This window comes from Melospiza melodia, unplaced genomic scaffold (genome assembly GCF_035770615.1).
Source record: "Melospiza melodia melodia isolate bMelMel2 unplaced genomic scaffold, bMelMel2.pri scaffold_413, whole genome shotgun sequence".
Taxonomy (NCBI): domain Eukaryota; kingdom Metazoa; phylum Chordata; class Aves; order Passeriformes; family Passerellidae; genus Melospiza; species Melospiza melodia.
In genome coordinates, this window is record NW_026948734.1 from 1 (window position 1) to 27,484 (window position 27,484).

Sequence of the window (27,484 nt, forward strand, 5' to 3'; positions counted from 1 at the left end):
TTGACCCAAAAATAACTAAAAAAAAACCTCAAAAATGTCCCTGAAATCCTGAAAATCCCCCAAATCTCCCCTTAAATTTCCCCAATTTTTCCCTTTAAATCCCCCACAAATGCCCTAAAAATCCGCCCAAAATCCCCCAAATTTTCCCCAAATTTTCCCCAAATTTCCCCCAAATTTCCTCCCCCCAAAATCCTCCAAATCCCCCCCAAATTCCCCTCAAAATCCCTCCCAAAAATCCCTCAAATCCCCTAAAAACCCCCCCCAAATCCCCCAGATTTCTCCAAAATCCCCCAAATTTTCCCAAAATCCCTCGAATCTCCCCAACTTTTCCCCAGAATCCTCTAAATTTCCCCCAAATCCCCCCCAAATTTCCTCCCCCAAAATCCCCCCAAATTTTCACCCAAATCCCCCAAATTCCCCCCAAAATTCCCTAAAAGTCCAAATCCACCCCAAATACCCCACATTTTCCCCAAATTTTCCCCAAATTTTCCTAAATTTTCCCCAAATTTCCCCAAATTTTCCCCAAATTCCCCCAAATTCCACACAAAAATCCCTCAAAATCCCCCCGAAATTTCCCCCAAATCCCTCAAAAATCCCCCAAATTTTTCCCCAAATCCCCCAAATTTCCCCCAAATCCCCAAAAATCCCCCCTAAATTTTCTCCCAAATTCCCCCAAATTCACACAAAAATCCCACAAAATCCCCCCAAAATTTTCCCCAAATCCCAAAAAAATCCCCCCAAAATCTCCCCAAATTTCTCCCCAAAGCCCCCAAATTTTCCCCAAAATTCTCTAAATCCCCCAAAATCCTCCCAAATTTTCACCCAATCCCCCCAAAATTCCCTAAAAACCCAAATCCCCCCCAAATCCCCCAAATTTTCCCCCAAATCCCCCCTTTAAATCCCCCAAATTTTCCCCAAATTCCGCACAAAAATCCCTCAAAATCCCCCCAAATTTTCACCCAAATTTTCACCCCAAAATCCCCCCAAAATTCCCTAAAAATCCAAATCCGCCCCAAATCCCCCAAATTCCCCCTTAAAATCCCCCAAATTTTCCCCAAAATCCTCCAAATTGCACCAAAAAATCCCCCAAAATCCCCCAAATTTTTCCCAAAATCCCCCAAATTTTTCCCCAAATCCCCCAAATTTTTCCCCAAATTTCCCCAAATTTCCCCAAAATCCCCAAATTTGGGGTTTTTCCCCCCAGGGATGTTGGTGGTGAAGTTGGGGGGTCCCGTCTACAGGATCGGCGTGGGGGGAGGGGCGGCCTCCTCCATCCAGGTTTGGGGCAAATTCCGGGATTTTGGGAAATTTGGGATTTTGGGAAAATTGGGGATTTGGGGGGAAATTTGAATGAATTTGGGGGATTTTTGGGTGGAATTTGGGGGATTTTGGGGTGAAATTTTGGGGAGATTGAGAGAATTTGGGGGCTCAGCGTAGGGGGGAGGGGCGGCCTCCTCCATCCAGGTTTGGGGCAAATTCCCGAGATTTTGGGAAAATTGGGATTTTTGGGGGGTTTTGGGTGGAATTTGGGGGGATTTTGGGTGGAATTTGGGGGATTTCAGGGAGATTTTGGGGGGATTTATGGAAAATTTGGGATATTTGGGAGATTTGAGGAGGATTTTAGGTGGAATTTGGAAGAATTTTGGGAGATTTTGGGGGAAATGGGGAGAATATGGGAAAATTGGGAATTTGGAGGAATTTGGGGAAATTTGGGATTTTTTCAAAGTTTAGGAAAATTTTGGAGGGGTTTTGGGTGGAATTTGGGGGATTCAGGGAAGATTTGGGGGGGGATTTGAGCATTTTGGGGAAAATTTGGGATTTTTGATGGAATTTTGGGTGGAATTTGGGGGATTTTTGGTGGGGATTTTGGTGGAATTTTGGGGAATTTTGGGGTGAAATTTTGGGGAGATTTGAGAGAATTTTGGGGGGTCAGCGTTGGGGGGAGGGCGGCCTCCTCCATCCAGGTTTGGGGCAAATTCCCAAGATTTTGGGAAATTTGGGGATTTTTGGGGCGATTTTGGGGTGATTTGAGGGGAAATTTAACAGAATTTTGGGGATTTTTGGGGGGATTTTGGAGGGGAATTTTGGGTGGATTTTGGGTGGAATTCGGGGAATTTTTGGGAGGATTTTTGGGGGAAATTTGGGGCATTTTTGGGGGGGATTTTTGGGGGATTTAGGGAGGATTTTGGATGAAAATTGGGGGATTTGAGGTAGAATTTGGGGAATTTTTGGGTGGATTTGGGTGGAATTTGGGAGGATTTTTTTTAGGGGATATTTGGGGATTTTGGGGTGAAAATTTGGGGGATTTTGGGTGGATTTGGGGTGGATTTGAGGATTTTTAGGGGAATTTGGGGGATTTAGGAGCATTTGAGGGATTTTGGGGGACTTTAAGGAGATTTTGGGGGAAATTCGAGGGAATTTGTGCACGATTTGGGGATTTTGGGTGGATTTGAGGGGTTTTTGGGGGGATTTGGGGCTTTTTAATGGGATTTTTGGGGTTCCTGGGTGCATTTTTATGGCATTTTGGCATTTTTGATGGGATTTTTTGGGGGGATTTTTGTTGCTCCTGAATGGATTTTTTGGGGAGACTTTGGGATTTTTGAGGTTTCTGGTTGGAATTTTTTTGGGATTTTGGGATTTTTTGAGGTTTCTGGTTGAGGATTTTTTTTCCTTTTTTTGATTTTTGTATTTTTGAGGTCTCTGATTGGGATTTTTTTTTTTTTTTGGCTTTTTCACATTTTTAATGGGATTTTTTTGGGGATTTTCACTATTTTTTCATGGATTTTTTTGGGAATTTTGGTGCCACCCCCGTTGTCCCTTGCGGTGTCCACTCAGGTGTGGGTGACAACGAGGCCGAGCGGGATCTGGGGATTTTTGGGGTTCCTGGAGGATTTCTGGGTTTCCTGGGTGCATTTTTATGGCATTTTCACATTTTTAATGGGATTTTTTTTGGGATTTTCGCTGTTTTCTCACAGATTTTTTTCATGGAATTTTCGGTGCCACCCCGTTGTCCCCGCGGTGTCCCCTCAGGTGCAGGGTGACAACGAGGCCGAGCGGGATCTGGGGAGTTTTGGGGTTCCTGGGTGCATTTTTATGGCATTTTGGCATTTTGGATGGGATTTTTTGGGGATTTTCACTATTTTTTTTGGGAATTTTGGTGCCACCCCGTTGTCCCCTTGGTGTCCCCTCAGGTGCAGGGTGACAACGAGGCCGAGCGGGATCTGGGGATTTTTGGGGTTCCTGAGTGCATTTTTATGGCATTTTCACATTTTTAATGGGATTTTTTTGGGATTTTGGCTGTTTTTTCATGGAATTTTCGGTGCCACCCCGTTGTCACCCTTGGTGTCCCCTCAGGTGCAGGGTGACAACGAGGCCGAGCGGGATCTGGGGATTTTTGGGGTTCCTGGGTGCATTTTTATGGCATTTTCACATTTTTAATGGGATTTCTTTGGGATTTTCGCTGTTTTTTTCATGGAATTTTCGGGTGCCACCCCGTTGTCCCCGTGGTGTCCCCTCAGGTGCAGGGTGACAACGAGGCCGAGCGGGATCTGGGGCCGTGCAGCGCGGGGACGCCGAGATGGAGCAGAAGCTGAACCGGGTCCTGCGCGGCTGCATCGAGAGCGGCGCCGCCACCCCGTCAGCTCCATCCACGACCAGGGCGCCGGCGGGAACGGTGAGGGACGTTGGGGACATTGATGGGGACATTTGGGGACATTAATGGGGACATTGGGGACATTGAGGGGATTGGGGACATTGGGGACCCCGTCAGCTCCATCCACGACCAGGGCGCCGGCGGGAATGGTGAGCAGGGGACATTAATGGGGACATTGGGGACACTGGGGGGATTGGGGACATTGGGGACATTGGGGACCCCGTCAGCTCCATCCACGACCAGGGCGCTGGGGGAATGGTGAGAGAGGGGACATTGGGGACATTTGGGGACATTAATGGGGACATTGGGGACATTGGGGACACTGGGGACCCCGTCAGCTCCATCCACGACCAGGGCGCCGGCGGCAACGGTGAGAGAGGGGACATTGATGGGGACATTGGGGACATTTGGGACATTGGGGGCGTTGGGGACACTGGGGACCCCGTCAGCTCCATCCACGACCAGGGCGCAGGGGGGAACGGTGAGGGACATTAATGGGGACATTGATGGGGACATTGGGGACATTAATGGGGACATTGGGGACCCCGTCAGCTCCATCCACGACCAGGGCGCCGGCGGCAACGGTGAGCAGGGGACATTGATGGGGACATTTGGGGACATTTGGGGACATTGGGGACAATGGGGGGATTGGGGACATTGGGGACACTGGGGACATTGGGGACCCCGTCAGCTCCATCCACGACCAGGGCGCAGGGGGGAACGGTGAGGGACGTTGGGGAAATTGATGGGGACATTTGGGGACATTGATGGGGACATTGGGGACATTGGGGACATTGGGGACATTGGGGACATTAATGGGGACACTGGGGACATTAATGGGGACATTGGGGACATTAATGGGGACACTGGGGACATTAATGGGGACATTGGGGACATTGGGGACCCCGTCAGCTCCATCCACGACCAGGGCGCCGGCGGCAACGGTGAGGGACATTAATGGGGACATTGATGGGGACATTTGGGGACATTAATGGGGACTTTGGGGACATTTGGGGACATTGGGAATGTTGGGGGCACTGGGGACATTGGGGACATTGAGGGGATTGGGGACATTGGGGACACTGGGGACCCCGTCAGCTCCATCCACGACCAGGGGGCAGGGGGAACGGTGAGGGACATTAATGGGACATTAATGGGGACAATGGGGACATTGGGGACATTTGGGGACATTAATGGGGACATTGATGGGGACATTGGGGACATTGGGGACATTGGGGACATTAATGGGGACATTTGGGGACATTTGGGGACATTGGGGACCCCGTCAGCTCCATCCACGACCAGGGCGCCGGGGGGAATGGTGAGCGACGTTGGGGACATTAATGGGGACATTTGGGGACATTAATGGGGACATTGGGGACATTTGGGGACATTAATGGGGACATTGGGGACACTGGGGACCCCGTCAGCTCCATCACGACCAGGGCGCCGGGGGCAATGGTGAGCAGGGGACATTGATGGGGACATTTGGGGACATTGGGGACATTAATGGGGCCATTGGGGACATTGGGGGACATTGGGGGCGTTGGGGGTGTTGGGGACATTAATGGGGATTGGGGACATTGGGGACATTAATGGGGACATTAATGGGGACATTTGGGGACATTGGGGACCCCGTCAGCTCCATCCACGACCAGGGCGCCGGCGGCAACGGTGGGTGACATTAATGGGGACATTGGGGACATTTGGGGACATTGGGGACATTGGGACATTGATGGGGACATTAATGGGACATTGGGGACATTGGGGACCCCGTCAGCTCCATCCACGACCAGGGGGCAGGGGGGAACGGTGAGGGACATTAATGGGGACATTGATGGGGACATTGGGGACATTAATGGGGACTTTGGGGACATTTGGGGACATTAATGGGGATTGGGGACATTGAGGGGATTGGGGACATTGGGGACCCCGTCAGCTCCATCCACGACCAGGGGGCAGGGGGCAACGGTGAGAGACATCTGGGGACATTTGGGGACATTTGGGGACATTTGGGGACACTGGGGGCATTTGGGGACATTGGGGACAATGGGGGGATTGGGGACATTGGGGACATTGGGGACATTAATGGGGATATTTGGGGACATTGGGGACATTGGGGGACCCTGCGGGGACACCATGGACAAACCCGTGGTGCCAGGCTGTTGTCCCCAGTGATTTCCTCAGTGTCCCCTCTGCTGTCCCCAATGTCCCCAATGTCCTCAATGCTGTCCCCTCTGATGTCCCTTGATGTCCCCTCTGATGTCCCCACTTGGTGTCCTCATTGATGTCCTTGATGTCCCCCCAATGTCCCCCCTGATGTCCCCAATGTCCCCTCTGATGTCCCCAATGTCCCCCAGTGTCCCAATGATGTCCCCAATGTCCCCGCAATGTCCCCCTGATGTCCCCCTGATGTCCTTACTGTCCCAATGCTGTCCCCAGTGTCCCCTCTGATGTCCCCTGATGTCCCCAATGTCCCCCCTGATGTCCCCAATGATGTCCCCAGTGTCCCCAATGATGTCCCCAATGTCCCCCTGATGTCCCCAATGTCCCCCCAGTGTCCCCAATGTCCCCCTGATGTCCCCAATGTCCCCCTGATGTCCTCAATGTCCCCAATGTCCCCAATGTCCCCAATGCTGTCCCCAATGTCCCCCTGATGTCCCCAATGCTGTCCCCAATGTCCCCACTGTCTCCCCAATGTCCCCTCTGATGTCCCCCTAATGTCCCCAATGTCCCCCAATGTCCCCACTGTTCCCTCTGATGTCCCCAATGCTGTCCCCAATGTCCCCACTGTCCCCCCTGATGTCCCCAATGTCCCCAAATGTCCCCCTGATGTCCCCCCTGTCCCCAGGCAATGTCCCCACTGTCCCCCCCTGATGTCCCCTCTGATGTCCCCACTGTCCCCCTGATGTCCCCACTGTCCCCCTGATGTCCCCACTGTCCCCTGATGTCCCCCTGCTGTCCCCCCTGTCCCCAGGCAATGTCCTCAAGGAGATATCGGAGCCGGCCGGGGCCGTCATCTACGCCAGCCGCTTCCAGGTCAGTGTCACCAAATGTCACCAAATGTCACCCCCGTGTCACCAATGTCACCCCCGTGTCACCAACGTCACCCCTGTGTCACCCCCGTGTCACCAACGTCACCTCGGTGTCACCAATGTCACCAAATGTCACCCCAGTGTCACCCCAGTGTCACCCCAGTGTCACCTCAGTGTCACCCCCGTGTCACCAATGTCACCTCGGTGTCACCAAATGTCACCTTGGTGTCACCAATGTCACCAAATGTCACCTTGGTGTCACTCCAGTGTCACCCCCGTGTCACCAATGTCACCTCGGTGTCACCCCCGTGTCACCAATGTCACCAAATGTCACCCAGTGTCACCCCCGTGTCACCAATGTCACCTCAATGTCACCAAATGTCACCCCAGTGTCACCTCAGTGTCACCAATGTCACCAAATGTCACCTCAGTGTCACCCCAATGTCACCCCAGTGTCACCCCAGTGTCACCCCAGTGTCACCAATGTCACCAAATGTCACCTCAGTGTCACCCCAATGTCACCCCCGTGTCACCAATGTCACCTCGGTGTCACCCCCGTGTCACCAATGTCACCAATGTCACCCCAGTGTCACCCCAGTGTCACTAATGTCATCTCAGTGTCACCAATGTCACCAACGTCCCCTTAATGTCCCCCCAATGTCCTCAGTGTCCCCAATCCCCAGTGTCCCCAGTGTCACCGTTGCTCCCCAATGTCCCCAAATGTCCCCATGTCCCCAATGTCCTCCAATGTCCCCAATGTCCCCAGTGCCCCCAAATGTCCCCAATGTCCCCAATGTCCCAATGTCCTCCAATGTCCCCAATGTCCTCCAATGTCCCCAATGTCCCCAATGTCCCCAATGTACCAAATGTCCCCAGTGTCCCCAAATGTCCCCAGTGTCCCAATGTCCCCAAGCCCTTCAATCCCATGACGGCCGCCGTTGTTCCCAATGGGTTTGGTGGCACTTTGGTGACATCGGTGACATTGGTGACACCTTGGTGGCCTCGGTGGCAGCTGGGTGACCCCACGCTGAGCATCCTGGGAGCCCTTGTCCCCCTCATCCCTTGTCCCCAATGTCCCCAGTGTCCCCAAACCCTTTAACCCCTTCAATGCCGTGATGGCCGCCATTGTTCCAATGGACTTGGTGACACCTTGGTGGCATTGGTGGCACCTTGGTGGCATGGTGACATTGGTGGCAGCTGGGTGATGCCACCCTGAGCATCCTGGAGCCCTTGTCCCCCTCATCCCTTGTCCCCAGTGTCCCCAAACCTTTAACCCTTTCAATGCCGTGATGGCCGCCATTGTACCCAATGGGTTTGGTGGCACCTTGGTGACATCGGTGGCACCTTGGTGACATTGGAGACACCTTGGTGGCAGCTGGGTGACCCCACGCTGAGCATCCTGGAGCCCTTGTCCCCCTCATCCCTTGTCCCCAATGTCCCCAATGTCCCCAGACCCTTTAACCCCGTCAATGCCGTTATTTCACTGGTGACATTGGTGATACCCGGGTGGCTTTGGTGGCACCTTGGTGGCATCGGTGACACCTCGGTGGCCTCGGTGGCAGCTGGGTGACCCCACGCTGAGCATCCTGGAGCTCTGGGGCGCCGAGTACCAGGAGTCCAACGCGCTGCTGGTGCGGCCGGAGGCGCTGGGCTGCTGCGGCGGCTGGCGGAGAGAGAGCGCTGTCCCCTCAGCGTGGTGGGACAATCACGGGAGATGGCAGGGTAGGGGACATTGGGGACATTGGGGACATTGGGGACACTGGGGACATTGGCAGAGAGAGCGCTGTCCCCTCAGCGTGGTGGGGACAATCACCGGGGATGGACGGGTAGGGGACATCACTGGGGACATTGGGGACATTGGGGACACTGGGGACATTGGGGGGACATTGGGGACACTGGGACATTGGGGACACCTTGGGGACATTTGGGACATTGGGGACATTTGGGACATTGGGGACATTTGGGGGATTGGGGACACTGGGGAGCAGCGGTGACATTGGGACACTGGGGACATCGGGGTTGATTTTCGAGATAATTTTTGGGGTGTTTTTGGGCCGTTTTGGGGTGTATTTGGGGTATTTTGGGGGTGTTTTGGCGTTGATTTTTGTGGGTGTTTTTGGGGTGTTTTGGGGTAGTTTTTTGTGGTGTGTTTGGGGTTGATTTTGGGGTGTATTTGGGGTATTTTGGGGGTGTTTTGGGGTTGATTTTCGAGATAATTTTTGTGGGTGTTTTTGGGCCGTTTTTGGGGTGTATTTGGGGTATTTTGGGCGTGTTTTGGCGTTGATTTTTGTGGGTGTTTTTGGGTGTTTTGGGGCATTTTTGGGGTGTATTTGGGGTATTTTGGGGGTGTTTTGGCGTTGATTTTTGTGGGTGTTTTTGGGGTGTTTTGGGGTAGTTTTTGGGGTGTGTTTGGGGTATTTTGGGGGTGTTTTAGCGTTGATTTTTGTGGGTGTTTTTGGGGTGTATTTGGGATTGATTTTGGGGTGTATTTGGGGTATTTTGGGGGTGTTTTTGGCGTTGATTTTTGTGGGTGTTTTTGGGGTGTTTTGGGGCATTTTTGGGGTGTATTTGGGGTATTTTGGGGGTGTTTTGGCGTTGATTTTTGTGGGTGTTTTTGGGGTGTATTTGGGGTTGATTTTGGGGTGTATTTGGGGTATTTTGGGGGGTGTTTTGGGGTTGATTTTTGAGATAATTTTTGTGGGTGTTTTTGGGCCGTTTTGGGGTGTATTTGGGGTATTTTGGGGGTGTTTTGGCGTTGATTTTTGTGGGTGTTTTTGGGCTGTTTTGGGCTAATTTTTGGGGTGTTTTGGGGTTGATTTTGGGGTGTCCCCCCCCAGATCGTGCTGGTCGATGACCTGGCCTCGCCAGTGCCCGAGGGGGGGTCCCACGAGGGGCTCCCCACCCCCGTCAACCTGGAGCTGGAGTGGGTGCTGGGCAAGATGCCCCAGAAGGTGAGAGGGACCCCCAAAAACCGACCCAAAATTTGGGGGGGACACCCCGAAATGGACCCAAAAAAACGACCCGAAATTTAGGGGGGGACACCCCGAAATGGGACCCCAAAAACCGACCGGAAATTTAGGGGGAAGAGTCCAAAAATACACCCCAAAAAGGGACCCCAAAAAGGTGAGAGGGACCCCAAAAACTGACCCGAAATTTGAGGGACACCCCGAAATGGGACCCCAAAAACCGACGTGAAATTTAGGGGGAGGAGTTCAAAATATACATCCCAAAAGGTGAGAGGCGACCCCAAAAACTGACCCAACATTTGGGGGGACACCCGAAATGGGACCCCAAAATCCGACCCAAAATTTGGGGGGGGACACCCCGAAATGGGACCCAAAAACCGACCTGAAATTTGGGGGGGACACCCCGAAACGGGACCCCAAAATCCGACCCAAAATTGGATGGAAGCCCCAAAATGGGATCCAAAATGGAACCCAAAAAGGTGAGAGGGGACCCCAAAAACTGACCCAAAATTTGGGGGGGACACCCCGAAATGGGACCCCAAAAACCGACCGAAATTTAGGGGGAGGAGTCCAAAAAATGCACCCCAAAAAGGTGAGAGGGGACCCCAAAAACTGACCCGAAATTGGGGGGGACACCCCGAAATTGGACCCCAAAAACCGACCCAAAATTTGGGGGGCACACCCCGAAACGGGACCCCAAAAAACGAACCCGAAATTTGGGGGACACCCCGAAATGGGACCCCAAAAACCGACCGGAAATTTAGGGGGAAGAGTCCAAAAAATACACCCCGAAATGGGACCCCAAAAAGGTGAGAGGGGACCCCAAAAACTGACCCGAAATTTGAGGGGGACACCCCGAAATGGGACCCCAAAAATGGCCCCAAAATTGGGATGGAAGCCCCATAATGGGACCCAAAATGGAACCCAAAAAGGTGAGCGGGGACCCCAAAAACTGACCCAAAATTTGGGGGGGACACCCCGAAATGGGACCCAAAAAACCGACCCGAAATTTAGGGGGAGGAGTCCAAAAAATACCCCCCAAAAAGGGACCCCAAAAAGGTGAGAGGGGACCCCAAAAACTGGCCCAAAATTTGGGGGACACCCCGAAATGGGACCCCAAAAACCGACGTGAAATTTAGGGGGAGGAGTTCAAAATATACATCCCAAAAAGGTGAGAGGGGACCCCAAAAACCGACCCGAAATTGGGGGGGACACCCCGAAATGGGACCCCAAAATTGGGATGGAAGCCCCAAAATGGGGTCCCAAAATGGAACCCAAAAAGGTGAGAGAGGACCCCAAAAACTGACCCAAAATTTGGGGGGGACACCCCAAAATGGGACCCCAATATTTGACCCCAATTTTTATTTTTTTATGAACCCCAAATTTGACCTTTTTCCCCCCGAATTTTTGACCCCAATTTTTTTTTATGAACCCCAATTTTGACATTTCCCTCAAATTTTTGACCCCAATTTTTTTGAACCCCAATTTTACCCTTTTTCCCCCCCAATTTTTGACCCCAATTCTTTTTAATGAACCCCAGTTTCAACCATTTTCCCCCGAATTTTTGACCCAAATTTTTTTTTTTTAATCTCAAATTTGACCTTTTTCCCCCGAATTTTTGACCCCAATTTTATTTTTTATGAACCCCAAATTTGACCTTTTTCCCCCCAAATTTTTGACCCAATTTTTTTTTTATGAACCCCAATTTTGACCTTTTCCCCCCCAATTTTTGACCCCAATTCTTTTTAATGAACCCCAGTTTCAACCATTTTCCCCCCGAATTTTTGACCCAAATTTTTTTTTTTTAATCTCAAATTTGACCTTTTTCCCCCGAATTTTTGACCCCAATTTTATTTTTTATGAACCCCAAATTTGACCTTTTCCCCCAAATTTTTGACCCAATTTTTTTTTTATGAACCCCAATTTTGACCTTTTCCCCCAAATTTTTGACCCCAATTTTATTCTTTATGAACCCCAAATTTGACCTTTTTCCCCCAAATTTTTGACCCCAATTCTTTTTAATGAACCCGTTTCAAACATTTTCCCCCCGAATTTTTGACCCAAATTTTTTTTATGAACCCCAATTTTAACCTTTTTCCCCCCAAATTTTTGACCCAGATTTTTTTTATGAACCCCAATTTTAACCTTTTTCCCCCCAATTTTTGACCCCAATTTTATTTTTTAATGAACCCCAAATTTGACCTTTTTGCCCCCGAATTTTTGACCCCAATCTTTTTATGAACCCCAAATTTGATCGTTTTCCCCCCGAATTTTTCACCCCAATTTTTTTTTTTTTTTATGAACCCGAATTTGACCTTTTTCCCCCCGAATTTTTGACCCCAATTTTTATTTATTTTTTTATTAATTGATTTATTTGCTATTTTATTAATCCATTTGTTAACGATTAATAAACTCATTGCCAGGAGTTCCACCTGTCGCGGGCGCCGCTGCCCCGGCGCCCCCTGAGCCTCCCCCCGGCGCTGTCGGTGCGGGCGGCGCTCGAGAGGGTCCTGAGGCTGCCGGCCGTGGCCAGCAAGAGGTACCTGACCAACAAGGTGAGTGAGGGTCACACCTGTCCGTGTCACCTGTGTCACCTGTGTCACCTGTCACACCTGTCTGTGTCACCTCTGTGTCACCTGTGATACCCCAACCCCACCCCAACCCCCGGCCGTGGCCAGCAAGAGGTACCTGACCAACAAGGTGAGGGTCACACCTGTCCGTGTCACCTGTGTCACCTGTGTCACCTGTGTCACCTGTGTGTGTCACCTGTGTCACCTGTGTCACCTGTGTGTGTCACCTGTCACACCTGTGATAACCCAACCCCACCCCAACCCCCGGCCGTGGCCAGCAAGAGGTACCTGACCAACAAGGTGAGTGTGGGACACACCTGTCCGTGTCACCTGTGTCACCTGTCTGTGTCACCTGTCTGTGTCACCTGTGTCACCTGTGTCACCTGTGTGTGTCACCTGTCACACCTGTGATAACCCAATCCCACCCCAACCCCCGGCCGTGGCCAGCAAGCGCTGCCTGACCAACAAGGTGAGTGTGGGACACACCTGTCCGTGTCACACCTGTGTCACCTGTGTCACCTGTGATACCCCTGTGTCACCTGTGTCACCTGTCTGTCACACCTCTGTCACCTGTGTCACCTGTGTCACCTGTGTGTGTCACCTGTGTCACCTGTCTGTGTCACCTGTGTCACCTCAATGTCACCTGTGTCACCTGTCTGTGTCACCTGTGTCACCCGCCTGTTACGATTCTGTGCCCTCTGTGTTACTTCTGTGTCACCTCAGCATCGCCTCGGCGTCACCTGTGCCACCCCCCCCAACTGTCCCCAACTGTCCCCAATGTCCCCAATGTCCCCAATGTCCCCAATCCCCCCAATGTCCCCAGTGTCCCCAATGTCCCCAATGTCCCCAATGTCCCCAGTGTCCCCAATGTCCCCAATGTCCCCAATCCCTCCAATGTCCCCAGTGTCCCCAGTGTCCCCATCGATGTCCCCACCAGGTGGACCGCTCGGTGACGGGCCTGGTGGCGCAGCAGCACCAATTGTCCCCAATGTGCCCAATGTCCCCAATGTCCCCAATCACCCCATTGTCCCACTGTCCCCATTCATGTCCCCAATGTCCCCAACCCCCCCAATGTCCCCAATGTCCCCAATCACCCCATTGTCCTCACTGTCCCCAGTGTCCCCAATGTCCCCAATGTCCCCAATGTCCCCAGTGTCCCCGTTAATGTCCCCAATGTCCCTGCAGGTGGACCGCTCGGTGACGGGCCTGATGGCGCAGCAGCACCAGTGTCCCCAATGTCCCCAGTGTCCCCAATCACCCCATTGTCCCCACTGTCCCCATTCATGTCCCCAATGTCCCCAATGTGCCCAATGTCCCCAACCCCCCCAATGTCCCCAATGTCCCCAATGTCCCCGCAGGCGGACTGCTCGGTGACGGGCCTGGTGGCGCAGCAGCACCCAGTGTCCCCAATGTCCCCAATGTCCCCATTGTCCCCAGTGTCCCCAATGTCCCCAATGTCCCCACTGTCCCCGCAGGTGGACCGCTCGGTGACGGGCCTGGTGGCGCAGCAGCAGTGCGTGGGTCCCCTGCACACGCCGCTGGCCGACGTGGCCGTGGTGGCCCTGTCGCCGTTTGGGGACAGCGGCGCCGCCACCGCCATCGGCGAGCAGCCAATCAAGGGGCTGCTGGACCCCGCGGCCGGGGCGCGGCTGGCGCTGGCCGAGGCCATCACCAACCTGGCGTTCGCACGGGTGACGCACCTCAAGGTGACACTGGGGACACTGGGGACATCGGGGGTGTTTGGGACATCGGGGACATTGAGGACATTGGGGACATGGGGCGCTGGCCGAGGCCATCACCAACCTGGTGTTCGCACGGGTGACACACCTCAAGGTGACATTGGGGACACTGGGGACATCGGGGACACTGGGGACATTGGGGACATTGGGGGTGTTTGGGGGATTTGGGGTTATTTGGGACATCGGGGACATTGGGGACGTTGGGGACATGGGGCGCTGGCCGAGGCCATCACCAACCTGGTGTTCGCACGGGTGACGCACCTCAAGGTGACACTGGGGACACTGGGGACATTGGGGACACTGGGGACACTGGGGACATTGGGGACATTGGGGACGTTGGGGACACTTGGGGTGTTTGGGGGATTTGGGGTTATTTGGGACATTGGGGACATTGGTGGGGGGGGGGGGGGGACATCGAGGACATCGGGGACACCTGGGGTGTTTGGGGGATTTGGGGCAATTGGGGGACATTGAGGACATTGGGGACATTGGGGACACTGGGGACACTGGGGACACCGGGGACATTGGGGGTGTTTGGGACATTGGGGACAGTGGGGACATTGAGGGTGTTTGGGACATTGGGGACATGGGACGCTGGCCGAGGCCATCACCAACCTGGTGTTCGCCAGGGTGACACACCTCAAGGTGACACTGGGGACACTGGGGACACTGGGGAAATCGGGGACATTGGGGACATTGGGGACACTGGGGGTGTTTGGGACATTGGGGACATTGGGGACATTGGGGACATGGGGCACTGGCCGAGGCCATCTCCAGCCTGGCGTTCGCACGGGTGACACACCTCAAGGTGACACTGGGGACACTGGGGACACTGGGGAAATCGGGGACATCGGGGACATCGGGGGTGTTTGGGACATTGGGGACATTGGGGACATTGGGGACATTGGGGACATCGGGGACATTGGGGGTGTTTGGGACATTGGGGACATTGGGGACACTTGGGGTGTTTGGGGGATTTGGGGCAATTGGGGGACATTGAGGACATTGGGGACATTGGGGACATTGGGGACATTGGGGACATGGGGCGCTGGCCGAGGCCATCACCAACCTGGTGTTCACCAGGGTGACACACCTCAAGGTGACATTGGGGACACCGGGGACACTGGGGACATTGGGGACGTTGGGACAATTTGGGACATTTGGGGGCGGTTTGGGGATTTTTTGGGGATTGGTTTTTTTTTTTGGGGGGATTTTTGGGGCGTTGGGGACATTGCGGGGGTTGGGGACACGGTGGGGTGGGGGTGGCAGCACGGGGAGGTGACAGGCAGTGGCACTGACCTGTCCCCTCCCCCATCTCTCTGTGTGTGTGTCCTGTGTGTCCCTCTGTGTGTCCCCTCTGTCCCCCGCTGTCCCCAATGTCCCCCATGTCTCAAAATGTCCCCAACCCCCCCAATGTCCCCAACCCCCCCCAATGTCCCCATTGTCCTCAATGTCCCCAACCCCTTCAAATGTGCCCAATGTCCCCAACACCCCCAATGTCCCCACTGTCCCCAAACCCCCTCTATGTCCCCCCTGACCTCTCTGTCCCCAATGTCCCTGATCCCTCCAAATGTCCCCAATGTCCCCCCTGTCCCCATTGTCCCCACTGTCCCTAAATGTCCCCAAACCTCCTCAATGTCCCCACTGTCCCCAACATCCCCAACCCCCCCAATGTCCCCTCTGTCCCAAATGTCCCCAATGTCCCCAATCCCCCAAACCTCCTCAATGTCCCCAACATCCCCAATCCCCCAATGTCCCCGCTGTCCCCGCTGTCCCCACTGTCCCCAATGTCCCCAACCTCCTCCCAAACCCCCCAACCCCACAACGTCCCCAATGTCCCCGCAATGTCCCCAATGTCCCCAATGTCCCCCCCGTCCCCGCTGTCCCCAATGTCCCCAATGTCCCTACTGTCCCCAATCCCAACGTCCCCAATGTCCCCAACGTCCCCAATCCCTCAAACCTCCTCAATGTCCCCAATGTCCCCAATGTCCCCAACATCCCCCAATGTCCCCGCTGTCCCCAATGTCCCCAATCTCCCCAATGTCCCCAACCTCCTCCCAAACTCCCCAACCCCATAACGTCCCCAATGTCCCCAATGTCCCCCCAATGTCCCCAACATCCCCAACGTCCCCCGCTGTCCCCAAACGTCCCAAACGTCCCCAGGACGTGAAGTGCTCGGGCAATTGGATGTGGGGCTCCAAGCTGGGCGCCGAGGGCGGGGCGCTGGTGGCCGCGTGTGACGCGCTGGTGGCGGCCATGCGTCACCTGGGCGTGGCCATCGACGGCGGCAAGGACTCGCTGAGCATGGCGGCGCGCGTGGGCACCGACACCGTGATGGCACCCGGTGACAATGGGGACACTGGGGGCACTGGGGACACTGGGGGGATTGGGGGGATTGGGGACATTGTGGGGGGGTGGGGACATTGAGGACATTGGGGGACATTTTGAGGGGTTGGGACATTGAGGACACTGGGGACTCGCTGAGCATGGCAGCGCGCGTGGGCACCGACACCGTGATGGCACCCGGTGACAATGGGGACACTGGGACACTGGGGACAATGGGGACATTGCGGACAGTGGGGACATTGGGGACATTGGGGACACTGGGGACAGCGGGGACATTGGGGACACTGGGGACAGCGGGGACATTGGGGACTCGCTGAGCATGGCGGCGCGCGTGGGGATGGACACCGTGATGGCACCCGGTGACAATGGGGACAGTGGGGACATTGGGGACAGTGGGGACACTGGGGACATTGGGGACAATGGGGACAGTGGGGACACTGGGGACAGTGGGGACATTGGAGACATTGGAGACATTGGGGGGATTGGGGACATTGTGGGGGGTTGGGGACATTGGGGACATTGGGGACTCGCTGAGCATGGCGGCGCACATGGGGACCGACACTGTGATGGCACCCGGTGACAATGGGGACACTGGGGACAATGGGGGCATTGCGGACTTTGGAGACATTGGAGGGATGGGGGACATTGCGGACAGTGGGGACATTGGGACAGTGGGGACACTGGGGACATTGGGGACAGTGGGGACACTGGGGACTCGCTGAGCATGGCGGCGCACGTGGGGACGGACACCGTGATGGCACCCGGTGACAATGGGGACACTGGGGACATTGGGGACAGTGGGGACATTGGGGACATTGGGGACAGTGGGGGGATTGGGGACATTGTGGGGGGGTGGGGACATTGAGGACATTGGGGACTCGCTGAGCATGGCAGCGCGTGTGGGCACCGACACCGTGATGGCACCCGGTGACAATGGGGACAGCGGGGACACTGGGGACACTGGGGGGATTGGGGACACTGGGGACAGTGGGGACATTGGGGACATTGGGGACATTGGGGACATTGGGGACAGTGGGGACATTGGGGACTCGCTGAGCATGGTGGCACACGTGGGGACGGATACCGTGATGGCACCTGGTGACAATGGGGACACCGGGGGCGTTGGGACACTGGGGACATTGGAGGGATGGGGGACATTGGGGGACATTGGGGACACTGGGGACTCGCTGAGCATGGCGGCCCGAGTGGGGACGGACACCGTGATGGCACCCGGTGACAATGGGGACACCGGGGGCGTTGGGGACACTGGGGACAGTGGGGACATTGGGGACAGTGGGGACAATGGGGGGTTTGGGGACATTGCGGGGATTGGGGACATTGTGGGGGGATTGGGGACATGGGAGGGATTGGGGACATTGGAGACATTGGGGACATTGAGCTGACCCCGAGGTGACCCCGCGGTGACCCCGAGGTGACCCCGCGGTGTCCCCGCTGTCCCCAGGTGCGCTGGTGATCTCGGCCTACGCCGTGTGCCCCGACGTGACGGCCACCGTGACCCCTGACCTCAAGTGTCCCAACGACCGCGGTGAGGGGACAGCTGGGGACACACCTGGGGACAGCTGGGGACACACTTGGGGACACACCTGGGACAGCTGGGGACACACCTGGGGACACACCTGGGGACATCTGGGGACAGCTGGGGACAGCTGGGGACACACCTGGGGACAGCTGGGGACACACCTGGGGACACACCTGGGGACACACCTGGGGACACACCTGGGGACAGCTGGGGACACCTGGGGACACACCTGGGGACACCTGGGGACACCTGGAGACACCTGGGGACAGCTGGGGACACCTGGGGACACCTGGGGACATTGGGGACACACCTGGGGACACACCTGGGGACACACCTGGGGACACACCTGGGGACACCTGGGGACACACCTGGGGACACACCTGGGGACACCTGGGGACACACCTGGGGACACACCTGGGGACATCTGGGGACATTGGGGTCACACCTGGGGACATTGGAGTCACACCTGGGGACACCTAGGGACACACCTGGGACACACCTGGGGACACCTGGGGACATTTTTGGGGCCATTTTGGGCCATTTTTGTCCCTTTTTTGTACCATTTTTTTCCAGCTCTTTTGGGTCTATTTTTGGGTCAATTTTTCCCATTTTTGGGTCCATTTTGGGATAATTTTCCTCCATTTTTAGATCCATTTTTAGATGGAATTTCCCCATTTTTGGGTCCATTTTTGGCTGGATTTCCCCATTTTGGGACATTTTCGGTTCAGTTTTCCCCATTTTTCGATCCAGTTTTGGGACGTATTTCCCATTCTTGGCTCCATTTTTAGGGCAATTTTCTCCATTTTTTGGGTGGATTTCCCCCATTTTTGGGTCCATTTTTAGGTTGAATTTCCCCCATTTTTAGCTCCATTTTTGGTGGTTTTTCCCTGTTCTTGTGTGAATTTTCCCCATTTTTGGGTCCATTTTTGGGTGGATTTTCACCATTTTTGTTCCATTTTTGGGTAGATTCCCCATTTTTAGCTCCATTTTTGAGTCAATTTCCCACAGTTTTAGGTCCATTTTGGGGTCGATTTTTGGGTCAAATTAACCCCTTTTTTAAGGCTGATTTTTAGGCTAAATTTCCCCCATTTTTGGGTCCATTTTTGGGTTGGTTCCCCCTCCATTTTCCCCCAATTTTGGGTCTGTCTGGGGGTGATTTTTGGGTCATTTTTGGGTCCATTTTGGGTGCAATTTCCCCAGTTTTAGGTACATTTTTGGGTCAATTTCCCCATTTTTGGGTCCATTTCTGGGTGGATTTTCCCCAGTTTTAGGTACATTTTTGGGTGAAATTTCCCCCATTTTGGGTCCATTTTTGGGTCCATTTCTGGGTGGAATTTCCCCAGTTTTAGGTAAATTTTTGGGTGAAATTTCCCCAGTTTCAGGTCCATTTTTGGCTCAATTTCCCCCATTTTTGGGTCCATTTTTGGGTTGATTCCCCCTCCATTTTCCCCCAATTTTTGGTCTGTCTGGAGCTGATTGTCGGGTCCATTTTTGGGGAGAATTTCCCCCTTTTTGGGTCCATTTTTGGATGGAATTTCCCCCTTTTTGGGTCCATTTTTGGATGGAATTTCCCCCTTTTTGGGTCCATTTTTGGGTTGATTCCCCCTCCATTTTCCCCCAGTTTTGGGTCTGCCAGGGGCTGATTTTTGGGTCATTTTTGGGTCCATTTTTGGGTCCATTTTCCCCATTTTTGACTCAATTTCCCCATTTCCCTCCAGATTTCTCCCCCAATTTTGTGTCTGATTTGGGCTGATTTTTGGGTCATTTTTGGGTGATTTTGGGCTGATTTTTGGGTGATTGTGGGCTGATTTTTGGGTGATTTTTGGGTGTTTCAGGGATATGCCTGGGGCTGATTTTTGGGGTGTTTCAGGGATCATTTTTGATGTTTTTGGGGTGATTTTTGGGTGATTTTTGGGTTGATTTTTGAGTGATTTTTGGGGCTGATTTTTGGGTGTTTCAGGGATATGCCTGGGACTGATTTTGGGGTGATTTTTGGGGTGATTTTTGGATCATTTTGGGGTGATTTTGTGGTGATTTTGGGGTGATTTTTGGCTGTTTCAGGGATATGCCTGGGGCAGATTTTGGGGTGATTTTTGGGCTGATTCTGGGGTGATTTTGGGTGATTTTTGGGCTGAGTTTTGGGGTGATTTTTGGGCTGATTCTGGGGTGATTTTGGGTGATTTTTGGGTGATTTTGGGCTGATTCTGGGGTGATTTTGGGTGATTTTTGGGGTGATTTTTGGGGTGATTTTTGGGGTGATTTTGGTGTTTTCAGGGACCCTGCTGTGGGTGCAGCTGAACCCCGGGCGGCACCGGCTGGGCGGCTCCGCCCTGGCCCAGGTGTTCGCCCAGGTGGGCGACGAGAGCCCCGACCTGGACCGGCCCCAGACCCTGGAGAGCGCCTTCAACGTCACCCAGGAGCTGCTCAAAGGTTTGGGGCCAAAAAAACAAAATTTTGGGAAAAAAAAACCCCCGGGATTTTGGGGCTCTTGGGGTGAAAAAATGGTGATTTTTGGTCAAAAAATGGCGATTTTAGGGGGAAAAATGGTGATTTTTGAGTGGAAAAAAATTGTGATTTTGGGCAAAAAAAAATGGAAATTTTAGGGTGAAAATGGTATTTATGGGGATTTTGGGCAAAAAAAATGCAAATTTTCGGGTGAAAATGGTATTTATGGGGATTTTGGGCAAAAAAAATGCAAATTTTCGGGTGAAAATGGTATTTATGGGGATTTTGGGGTGAAAAATGGGGATTTTGGGGTTGTCTGGGGCCGTGTGCCCCGACCTGGACCGGCCCCAGAGCCTGGAGGGCGCCTTCAACGTCACCCAGGAGCTGCTCAAAGGTTTGGGGCCAAAAAACTAAATTTTGGGAAAAAAAAAAAACCCCGGGATTTTGGGGTGAAAAAAAAGGGGATTTGCGGAGTTTTGGAGTGGAAAATGGCGACATTTGGTGACCCCAAAGTGACATTTGGTGACCCTGAGGTGACATTTCAAGACCCCGAGGTGCCCCTTGGTGACATTTGGTGACCCCCGTGTGACATTCCATGACCCTGGGGTGACATTTGGTGACCCTGAGGTGACATTCCATGACCTTGGGTGACATTTAGTGACCCCAAAGTGACATTTCATGACCTTGGGTGACATTTGCTGACCATGGGTGACATTTGGTGACCCTGAGGTGACATTTGGTGACCCCGACGTGACATTCCATGACCTTGGGTGGCATCTGATGATCTTGGTTGACACTTGGTGACCCCAACGTGATGTTTGGTGGCCCTGGGTGACATTTGGTGACCCCGATGTGATATTTCATGACCTTGGGTGACATTTGGTGACCATGGGTGACATTCCATGACCCTGGGGTGGCATTTGGTGACACTGAGGTGACATTTCATGACCTTGGGTGACATTTGGTGACCCCGATGTGACATTCCATGACCCTGAGGTGACATTTGGTGACCCCGATGTGACATTCCATGACCCTGGGGTGGCATTTGGTGACACTGAGGTGACATTTCATGACCTTGGGTGACATTTGGTGACCCCGATGTGACATTCCATGACCCTGGGGTGGCATTTGCTGACCATGGGTGACATTTCAAGACCCCGAGGTGCCCCTTGGTGACATTTGGTGACATTTGGTGACCCCAATGTGACATTCCATGACCCTGAGGTGACATTTGGTGACCCTGAGGTGACATTCCATGACCTTGGGTGACACTTGGTGACCCCGACGTGATGTTTAGTGGCCCTGGGTGACATTTGGTGACCCCGACGTGACATTCCATGACCCTGGGGTGACATTTGCTGACCATGGGTGACATTTGCTGACCATGGGTGACATTTCAAGGCCCCGAGGTGCCCCTTGGTGGCACTCGGTGACACTCGGTGCCCCTTGGTGACGCTCGGTGCCCCGTGCGTGTGTCCCCAGAGCGCGTGGTGACGGCGGGCCACGACGTCAGCGACGGTGGCCTGCTGGGCTGCCTGCTGGAGATGGCCTTCGCCGGCAACTGCGGCGTCACCGTCACCGCGCCCGCGCCGCCCGCCGGCGTCACACGTCAGTGACAGCGCTGTCCCCCCCTGCGTGTCCCCCCAGTGTCCCCTCAGTGTCCCCAATGTGTCCCCTCAGTGTCCCCTCACTGTCCCCAACCTCCCCGATGTCCCCAATGTCCCCTCACTGTCCCCAATGTCCCCAATGTCCCCAATGTCCCCAACCCCCCCAATGTCCCCAACCCTTCCAAACCCCCCAATGTCCCCACTGTCCCCAATGTCCCCTCTGTCCCCTGTGTGTCCCCAATGTGTCCCCGGCGTGTCCCCAATCCCCCCAATGTCCCCTGTGTGTCCCCAATGTCCCCAGTGTGTCCCCAGTGTCCCCTTAATGTGTCCCCAGTGTGTCCCAAATGTGTCCCCTCAGTGTCCCCAATGTCCCCTCAAAGTGTCCCCAGTGTGTCCCCGTTGTGTTCCCTCAATGTGTCCCCAATGTCCCCCCAATGTCCTCAATCCCCCCAATGTCCCCAAAAGGTCCCAAATGTGTCCCCTCAATGTGTCCCCAATGTGTCCCCAGTGTGTCCCTCATGTCCCCTCAATGTGTCCCCAGTGTCCCCCCAATTGTCTCCTCAGTGTGTCCCCAGTGTGTCCCCAATGTCCCCAGTGTGTCCCCAGTGTCCCCTGTGTCCCGTGTGTCCCCAATGTCCCCAGTGTGTCCCCAATGTCCCCTGCGTGTCCCCAGTGTGTCCCCAGTGTGTCCCTTGTGTGACCCCAATGTCCCCAGTGTCTGCCGTGTCCCCAATGTCCCTTCTGTCCCCTGTGTCCCCAATGCGTCCCCAGTGTGTCCCCACTGTCCCCACTGTCCCCAATGTCCCCCAATGTCCCCTCTGTGTCCCCAATGTCCCCCCAATGTCCCCACTGTCCCCAAAACGTCCCAAATGTGTCCCCTCAATGTGTCCCCAATGTGTCCCCAGTGTGTCCCCAATTGTCCCCTCAGTGTGTCCCCAGTGTGTCCCCAATGTCCCCTGTGTGTCCCCTCAATGTGCCCAATGTCCCCTGTGTGTCCCCTGTGTGTCCCCAATGTCCCCAGTGTGTCCCCAATGTCCCCTGTGTGTCCCCTCAGTGTCCCCTCAGTGTGTCCAGTGTGTCCCCAACGTGCCCTGTGTGTCCCCAATGTCCCCAGTGTGTCCCCGTGTGTCCCCAGTGTGTCCCAAATATGTCCCCTCAGTGTCCCTCCTGTCCCTTCAAAGTGTCCCCAGTGTGTCCCCAGTGTGTCCCCAGTGTGTCCCCAATGTGTTCCCTCAATGTGTCCCCACTGTCCCCAATGTCCTCAATCCCCCCAATGTCCCCAATGTCCCCTCAGTGTCCCCAACGTCCCCTCAAAGTGTCCCCAATGTGTCCCATGTGTGTCCCCAGTGTCCCCTCAATGTGTCCCCAATGTCCCCCAACGCCCTCAATGTCCTCAGTGTCCTCAATGTGTCCCCAGTGTCCCCCCAATTGTCCCCTCAGTGTGTCCCCAATGTCCCCAATGTCCCCTCAGTGTCCCCAACGTCCCCTCAATGTGTGTCCAGTGTGTCCTCAATGTCCCCAGTGTGTCCCCCCCCGTGTGTCCCCAATGTGTCCCATTGTCCCCAATGTACCCTCAGTGTGTCCCCACTGTGTCCCTTGTGTGACCCCAATGTCCCCTCACTGTCCCCAATGTCCCCAGCGCATCCCCAGTGTCCCCTCAATGCATCCCCACTGTCCCCAATGCCCGCTCACTGTCCCCAGTGTCCCCAGTGTCCCCAATGTCCCCAATCCTCCCAACCCTCCCAGTGTCCCCAATGTCCCCAATGTCCCCAATGCCCACTCACTGTCCCCAATGTCCCCAATGTCCCCAGTGTCCCCAATGCCCCCAATGTCCCCAATGTCCCCAGTGTCCCCAAACCCCCCCCTGTCCCCAATGTCCCCAATGTCCCCAGTGTCCCCAGTGTCCCCAGTCCCCGCAATGTCCCCTCACTGTCCCCAATGCCCCCAATGTCCCCAATCCTCCCAAACCCCCCAATGTCCCCACTGTCCCCAATGTCCCCAGTGTCCCCAGTGTCCCCAACGTCCCCTGACTGTCCCCAGCGCTGGCGCTGCTCTTTGCCGAGGAGCCGGCCCTGCTGCTCGAGGTCCCCACTGTCCCCAATGTCCCCAAACCCCCCAGTGTCCCCAATGTCCCCAATGTCCCCAATGTCCCCACTGTCCCCAGTGTCCCCAATGTCCCCAACCCCCCCAGTGTCCCCAGTGTCCCCAATGTCCCCTGACTGTCCCCAGCGCTGGCGCTGCTCTTTGCCGAGGAGCCGGCCCTGCTGCTCGAGGTCCCCACTGTCCCCAATGTCCCCAAACCCCCCACTGTCCCCAATGTCCCCAATGTCCCCAATGTCCCCAATGTCCCCAGTGTCCCCAATGTCCCCAATCCTCCCAACCCTCCCAGTGTCCCCAATGTCCCCAAAGTCCCCAATCCCCCCAATGTCCCCAAACCCCCCAGTGTCCCCAATGTCCTCAATGTCCCCACTGTCCCCAAACCCCCCACTGTCCCCAGTGTCCCCAATGTCCCCAATGTCCCCAATCCTCCCAACCCTCCCAGTGTCCCCAATGTCCCCAATGTCCCCAATGCCCCCAATGTCCCCAATGCCTGCTCACTGTCCCCAGTGTCCCCAGTGTCCCCAATGTCCCCAGTGTCCCCAGTGTCCCCAATGTCCCCAACCCTCCCAGTGTCCCCAATGTCCCCAAAGTCCCCAATCCCCCCAATGTCCCCAAACCCCCCACTGTCCCCAGTGTCCCCACTGTCCCCACTGTCCCCAATGTCCCCAACCCCCCCAGTGTCCCCAATGTCCCCAATGTCCCCTGACTGTCCCCAGCGCTGGCGCTGCTCTTTCCTGAGGAGCCGGCCCTGCTGCTCGAGGTCCCCACTGTCCCCACTGTCCCCACTGTCCCCAATCCTCCGAATCCCCCCAATTTCCCCAATGTCCCTAAACCCCCATAATGTCCCCACCGTCCCCACTGTCCCCAATGTCCCCACTGTCCCCAATGCCCCCAGTGTCCCCACTGTCCCCAATGTCCCCAATGGCCCCAATGTCCCCACTGTCCCCAATGTCCCCAATGTCCCCAAACCCCCCAATGTCCCCAATGTCCCCAATGTCCCCAAACCCCCCAATGTCCCCAATGTCCCCAAACCCCGCACTGTCCCCAATGTCCCCAGTGTCCCCAGTGTCCCCAGTGTCCCCAGTCCTCGCAATGTCCCCTCACTGTCCCCAATGCCCCCAATGTCCCCAATCCTCCCAAACCCCCCAATGTCCCCCACTGTCCCCACTGTCCCCCACTGTCCCCAATGTCCCCAATCCCCCCAGTGTCCCCAATGTCCCCAGTGTCCCCAAACCCCCCAATGTCCCCAATGTCCCCAGTGTCCCCAGTGTCCCCATTGTCCCCTGACTGTCCCCAGCGCTGGCGCTGCTCTTTGCCGAGGAGCCGGCCCTGCTGCTCGAGGTCCCCACTGTCCCCAATGTCCCCAGTGTCCCCAGTGTCCCCAAACCCCCCAATGTCCCCAATCCCCCAGTGTCCCCACTGTCCCCAGTGTCCCCAATGTCCCCAACCCCCCCAGTGTCCCCAGTGTCCCCAATGTCCCCTGACTGTCCCCAGCGCTGGCGCTGCTCTTTGCCGAGGAGCCGGCCCTGCTGCTCGAGGTCCCCACTGTCCCCAATGTCCCCACTGTCCCCAATGTCCCCAATCCCCCCAGTGTCCCCAGTGTCCCCACTGTCCCCTGACTGTCCCCAATGTCCCCAGTGTCCCCAGTGTCCCCAATGTCCCCTGACTGTCCCCAGCGCTGGCGCTGCTCTTTGCCGAGGAGCCGGCCCTGCTGCTCGAGGTCCCGGCCGCGGCCGCCGTCCCCGTGTGCCGCCGCTACCAGGACGCCGGCGTCACCTGTGTCCCCATCGGCCACAGCGGCCCCTACGGCCCCCCGCGCCATGGTGAGGGGACACTGGGGACACTGGGGACAGCGGGGGGGGGGATTGGGGACATTGGGGACATTGGGGGGATTTGGGGATATTGGGGGACATTGGGGACAGTGAGGGGTCATTGGGGATATTGGGGACAGTGGGGGGATTTGGGTACAGTGGGGGGGTTGGGGACATTGGGGACATTGGGGACATTTGAGGGGGTTGAGGACATTGGGGGGCGCTGGGGAAACTGGGGGACATTGGGGACATCGAGGGGGTTGGGGACATTGGGGACATGGGGGACGTTGGGGATGCTGGGGAGGTTGGGGGCATTTGGGGATTGGGGACTTTGAGGACATTGGGGACATTGAGGGGGTTTGGGGACACTGGGGACATTTGGGAGATTGGGGACATTCAGGACATTGGAGGGATTGGGGACATTCAGGACATTGGGGGATTGGGGACATTGGGGACAGGGGGACATTGGAGGGATTGGGGACATTCGGGACATTGGGGGGATTGGGGACATTGGGGACAGGGGGACAATTGGGGGTTGGGGACAATCAGGACACTGGAGGGATTGGGGACATTGAGGACATTGAGGTGGTTTCGGGACATCGGGGACATCAAGGACAGAGAGGACATTGGGGACAATGGGGACATTGTGCGGATTGGTGACATTGGGGGGGTTTGGGGACATTGGTGACATTGGGGGGGGTTTGGGGACAGGGGACAGGAGGTGGCTCTGTGCCTCGGGGTGGGCGGTGGTGGCTTTGTCTTGTTGTTGCTGTCCCCATTGTCCCTTGTTGTCCCCATGTCCTTAAGTGTCCCTGGCAGGTGACAGTGGCTGGGTCTCCTGTCCCTATGTCACCATGTCCCAGTGTCCTCAATGTCCCCAATGTCCCTCAATGTCCCCAATGTCCCTCAATGTCCCCAATGTCCCCAATGTCCCTCGGTGTCCCCAATGTTGTCCATGTCCTTGGTGTCCCTCAATGTCCTCAGGGTCCCAGGTCTCGATGTCCCCAGTGTCCCTCAATGTCCCCAGTGTTCTCAAATCCCAATGTCCCCAATGTCCCCAATGTCCCCAATGTCCTCAATGTCCCCAATGTCCCCAATGTCCTCAAACCCCAATGTCCCTCAATGTCCCTCAATGTCCTCAATGTCCTCAGGGTCCGAGATCTCGGTGTCCCCAAATCCAGGTGCCACCATTCCAGTGTCCCATATCCCGATGTCCCCGATGTCCCCGCAGGTGACAGTGACCGTGGGTGGCCAGGAGGTGCTGGCCGAGCCCCTTGGGGACCTCAGGGACGTTTGGGAGCAGACGAGTCCCTGTCCCTCAGTGTCCCTCAGTGTCCCTCAGTGTCCCTCAGCGTCCCCAAAGCCCAGTGCCACCATAGCATCGTCCCATGTCCCAATGTCCCCAATGTCCCCAATGTCCCTCAGTGTCCCCAATGTTCTCAAACCCCAATGTTCTCAATGTCCCCAACGTCCCCCAATGTCCCTCAGTGTTCTCAATGTCCCCAATGTTCTCAAACCCCAATGTCCCCAATGTCCTCAATGTCTCCAATGTCCCCAATGTCCCCAGTGTCCTCAATGTCCCCAATGTCCTCAAACCCCAATGTTCTCAATGTCCCCAATGTCCCTCAGCGTCCCCAATGTCCCTCAGTGTCCCCAATGTCCCCAGTGTCCTC

General features: G+C 55.3%; 1 protein-coding gene across 1 annotated transcript in view; it reads left to right on the forward strand.

Annotated features, from left to right (window-relative positions):
- The first annotated feature begins 1,206 nt into the window (after nucleotides 1–1,206).
- Nucleotides 1,207–27,484, forward strand: part of LOC134434556 (phosphoribosylformylglycinamidine synthase-like) — a 35,965-nt gene continuing 9,687 nt past the window's right edge. Inside the window, 16 exon segments of the mRNA XM_063183225.1 lie at nucleotides 1,207–1,278; nucleotides 3,031–3,067; nucleotides 3,543–3,613; nucleotides 4,176–4,236; nucleotides 6,630–6,691; nucleotides 8,250–8,369; nucleotides 8,463–8,513; nucleotides 9,525–9,638; nucleotides 12,077–12,208; nucleotides 13,699–13,929; nucleotides 16,126–16,306; nucleotides 17,771–17,854; nucleotides 20,123–20,278; nucleotides 21,776–21,901; nucleotides 25,677–25,823; nucleotides 25,923–25,928. Of these exon segments, the coding sequence (XP_063039295.1) occupies nucleotides 1,207–1,278; nucleotides 3,031–3,067; nucleotides 3,543–3,613; nucleotides 4,176–4,236; nucleotides 6,630–6,691; nucleotides 8,250–8,369; nucleotides 8,463–8,513; nucleotides 9,525–9,638; nucleotides 12,077–12,208; nucleotides 13,699–13,929; nucleotides 16,126–16,306; nucleotides 17,771–17,854; nucleotides 20,123–20,278; nucleotides 21,776–21,901; nucleotides 25,677–25,823; nucleotides 25,923–25,928 (1,651 nt within the window).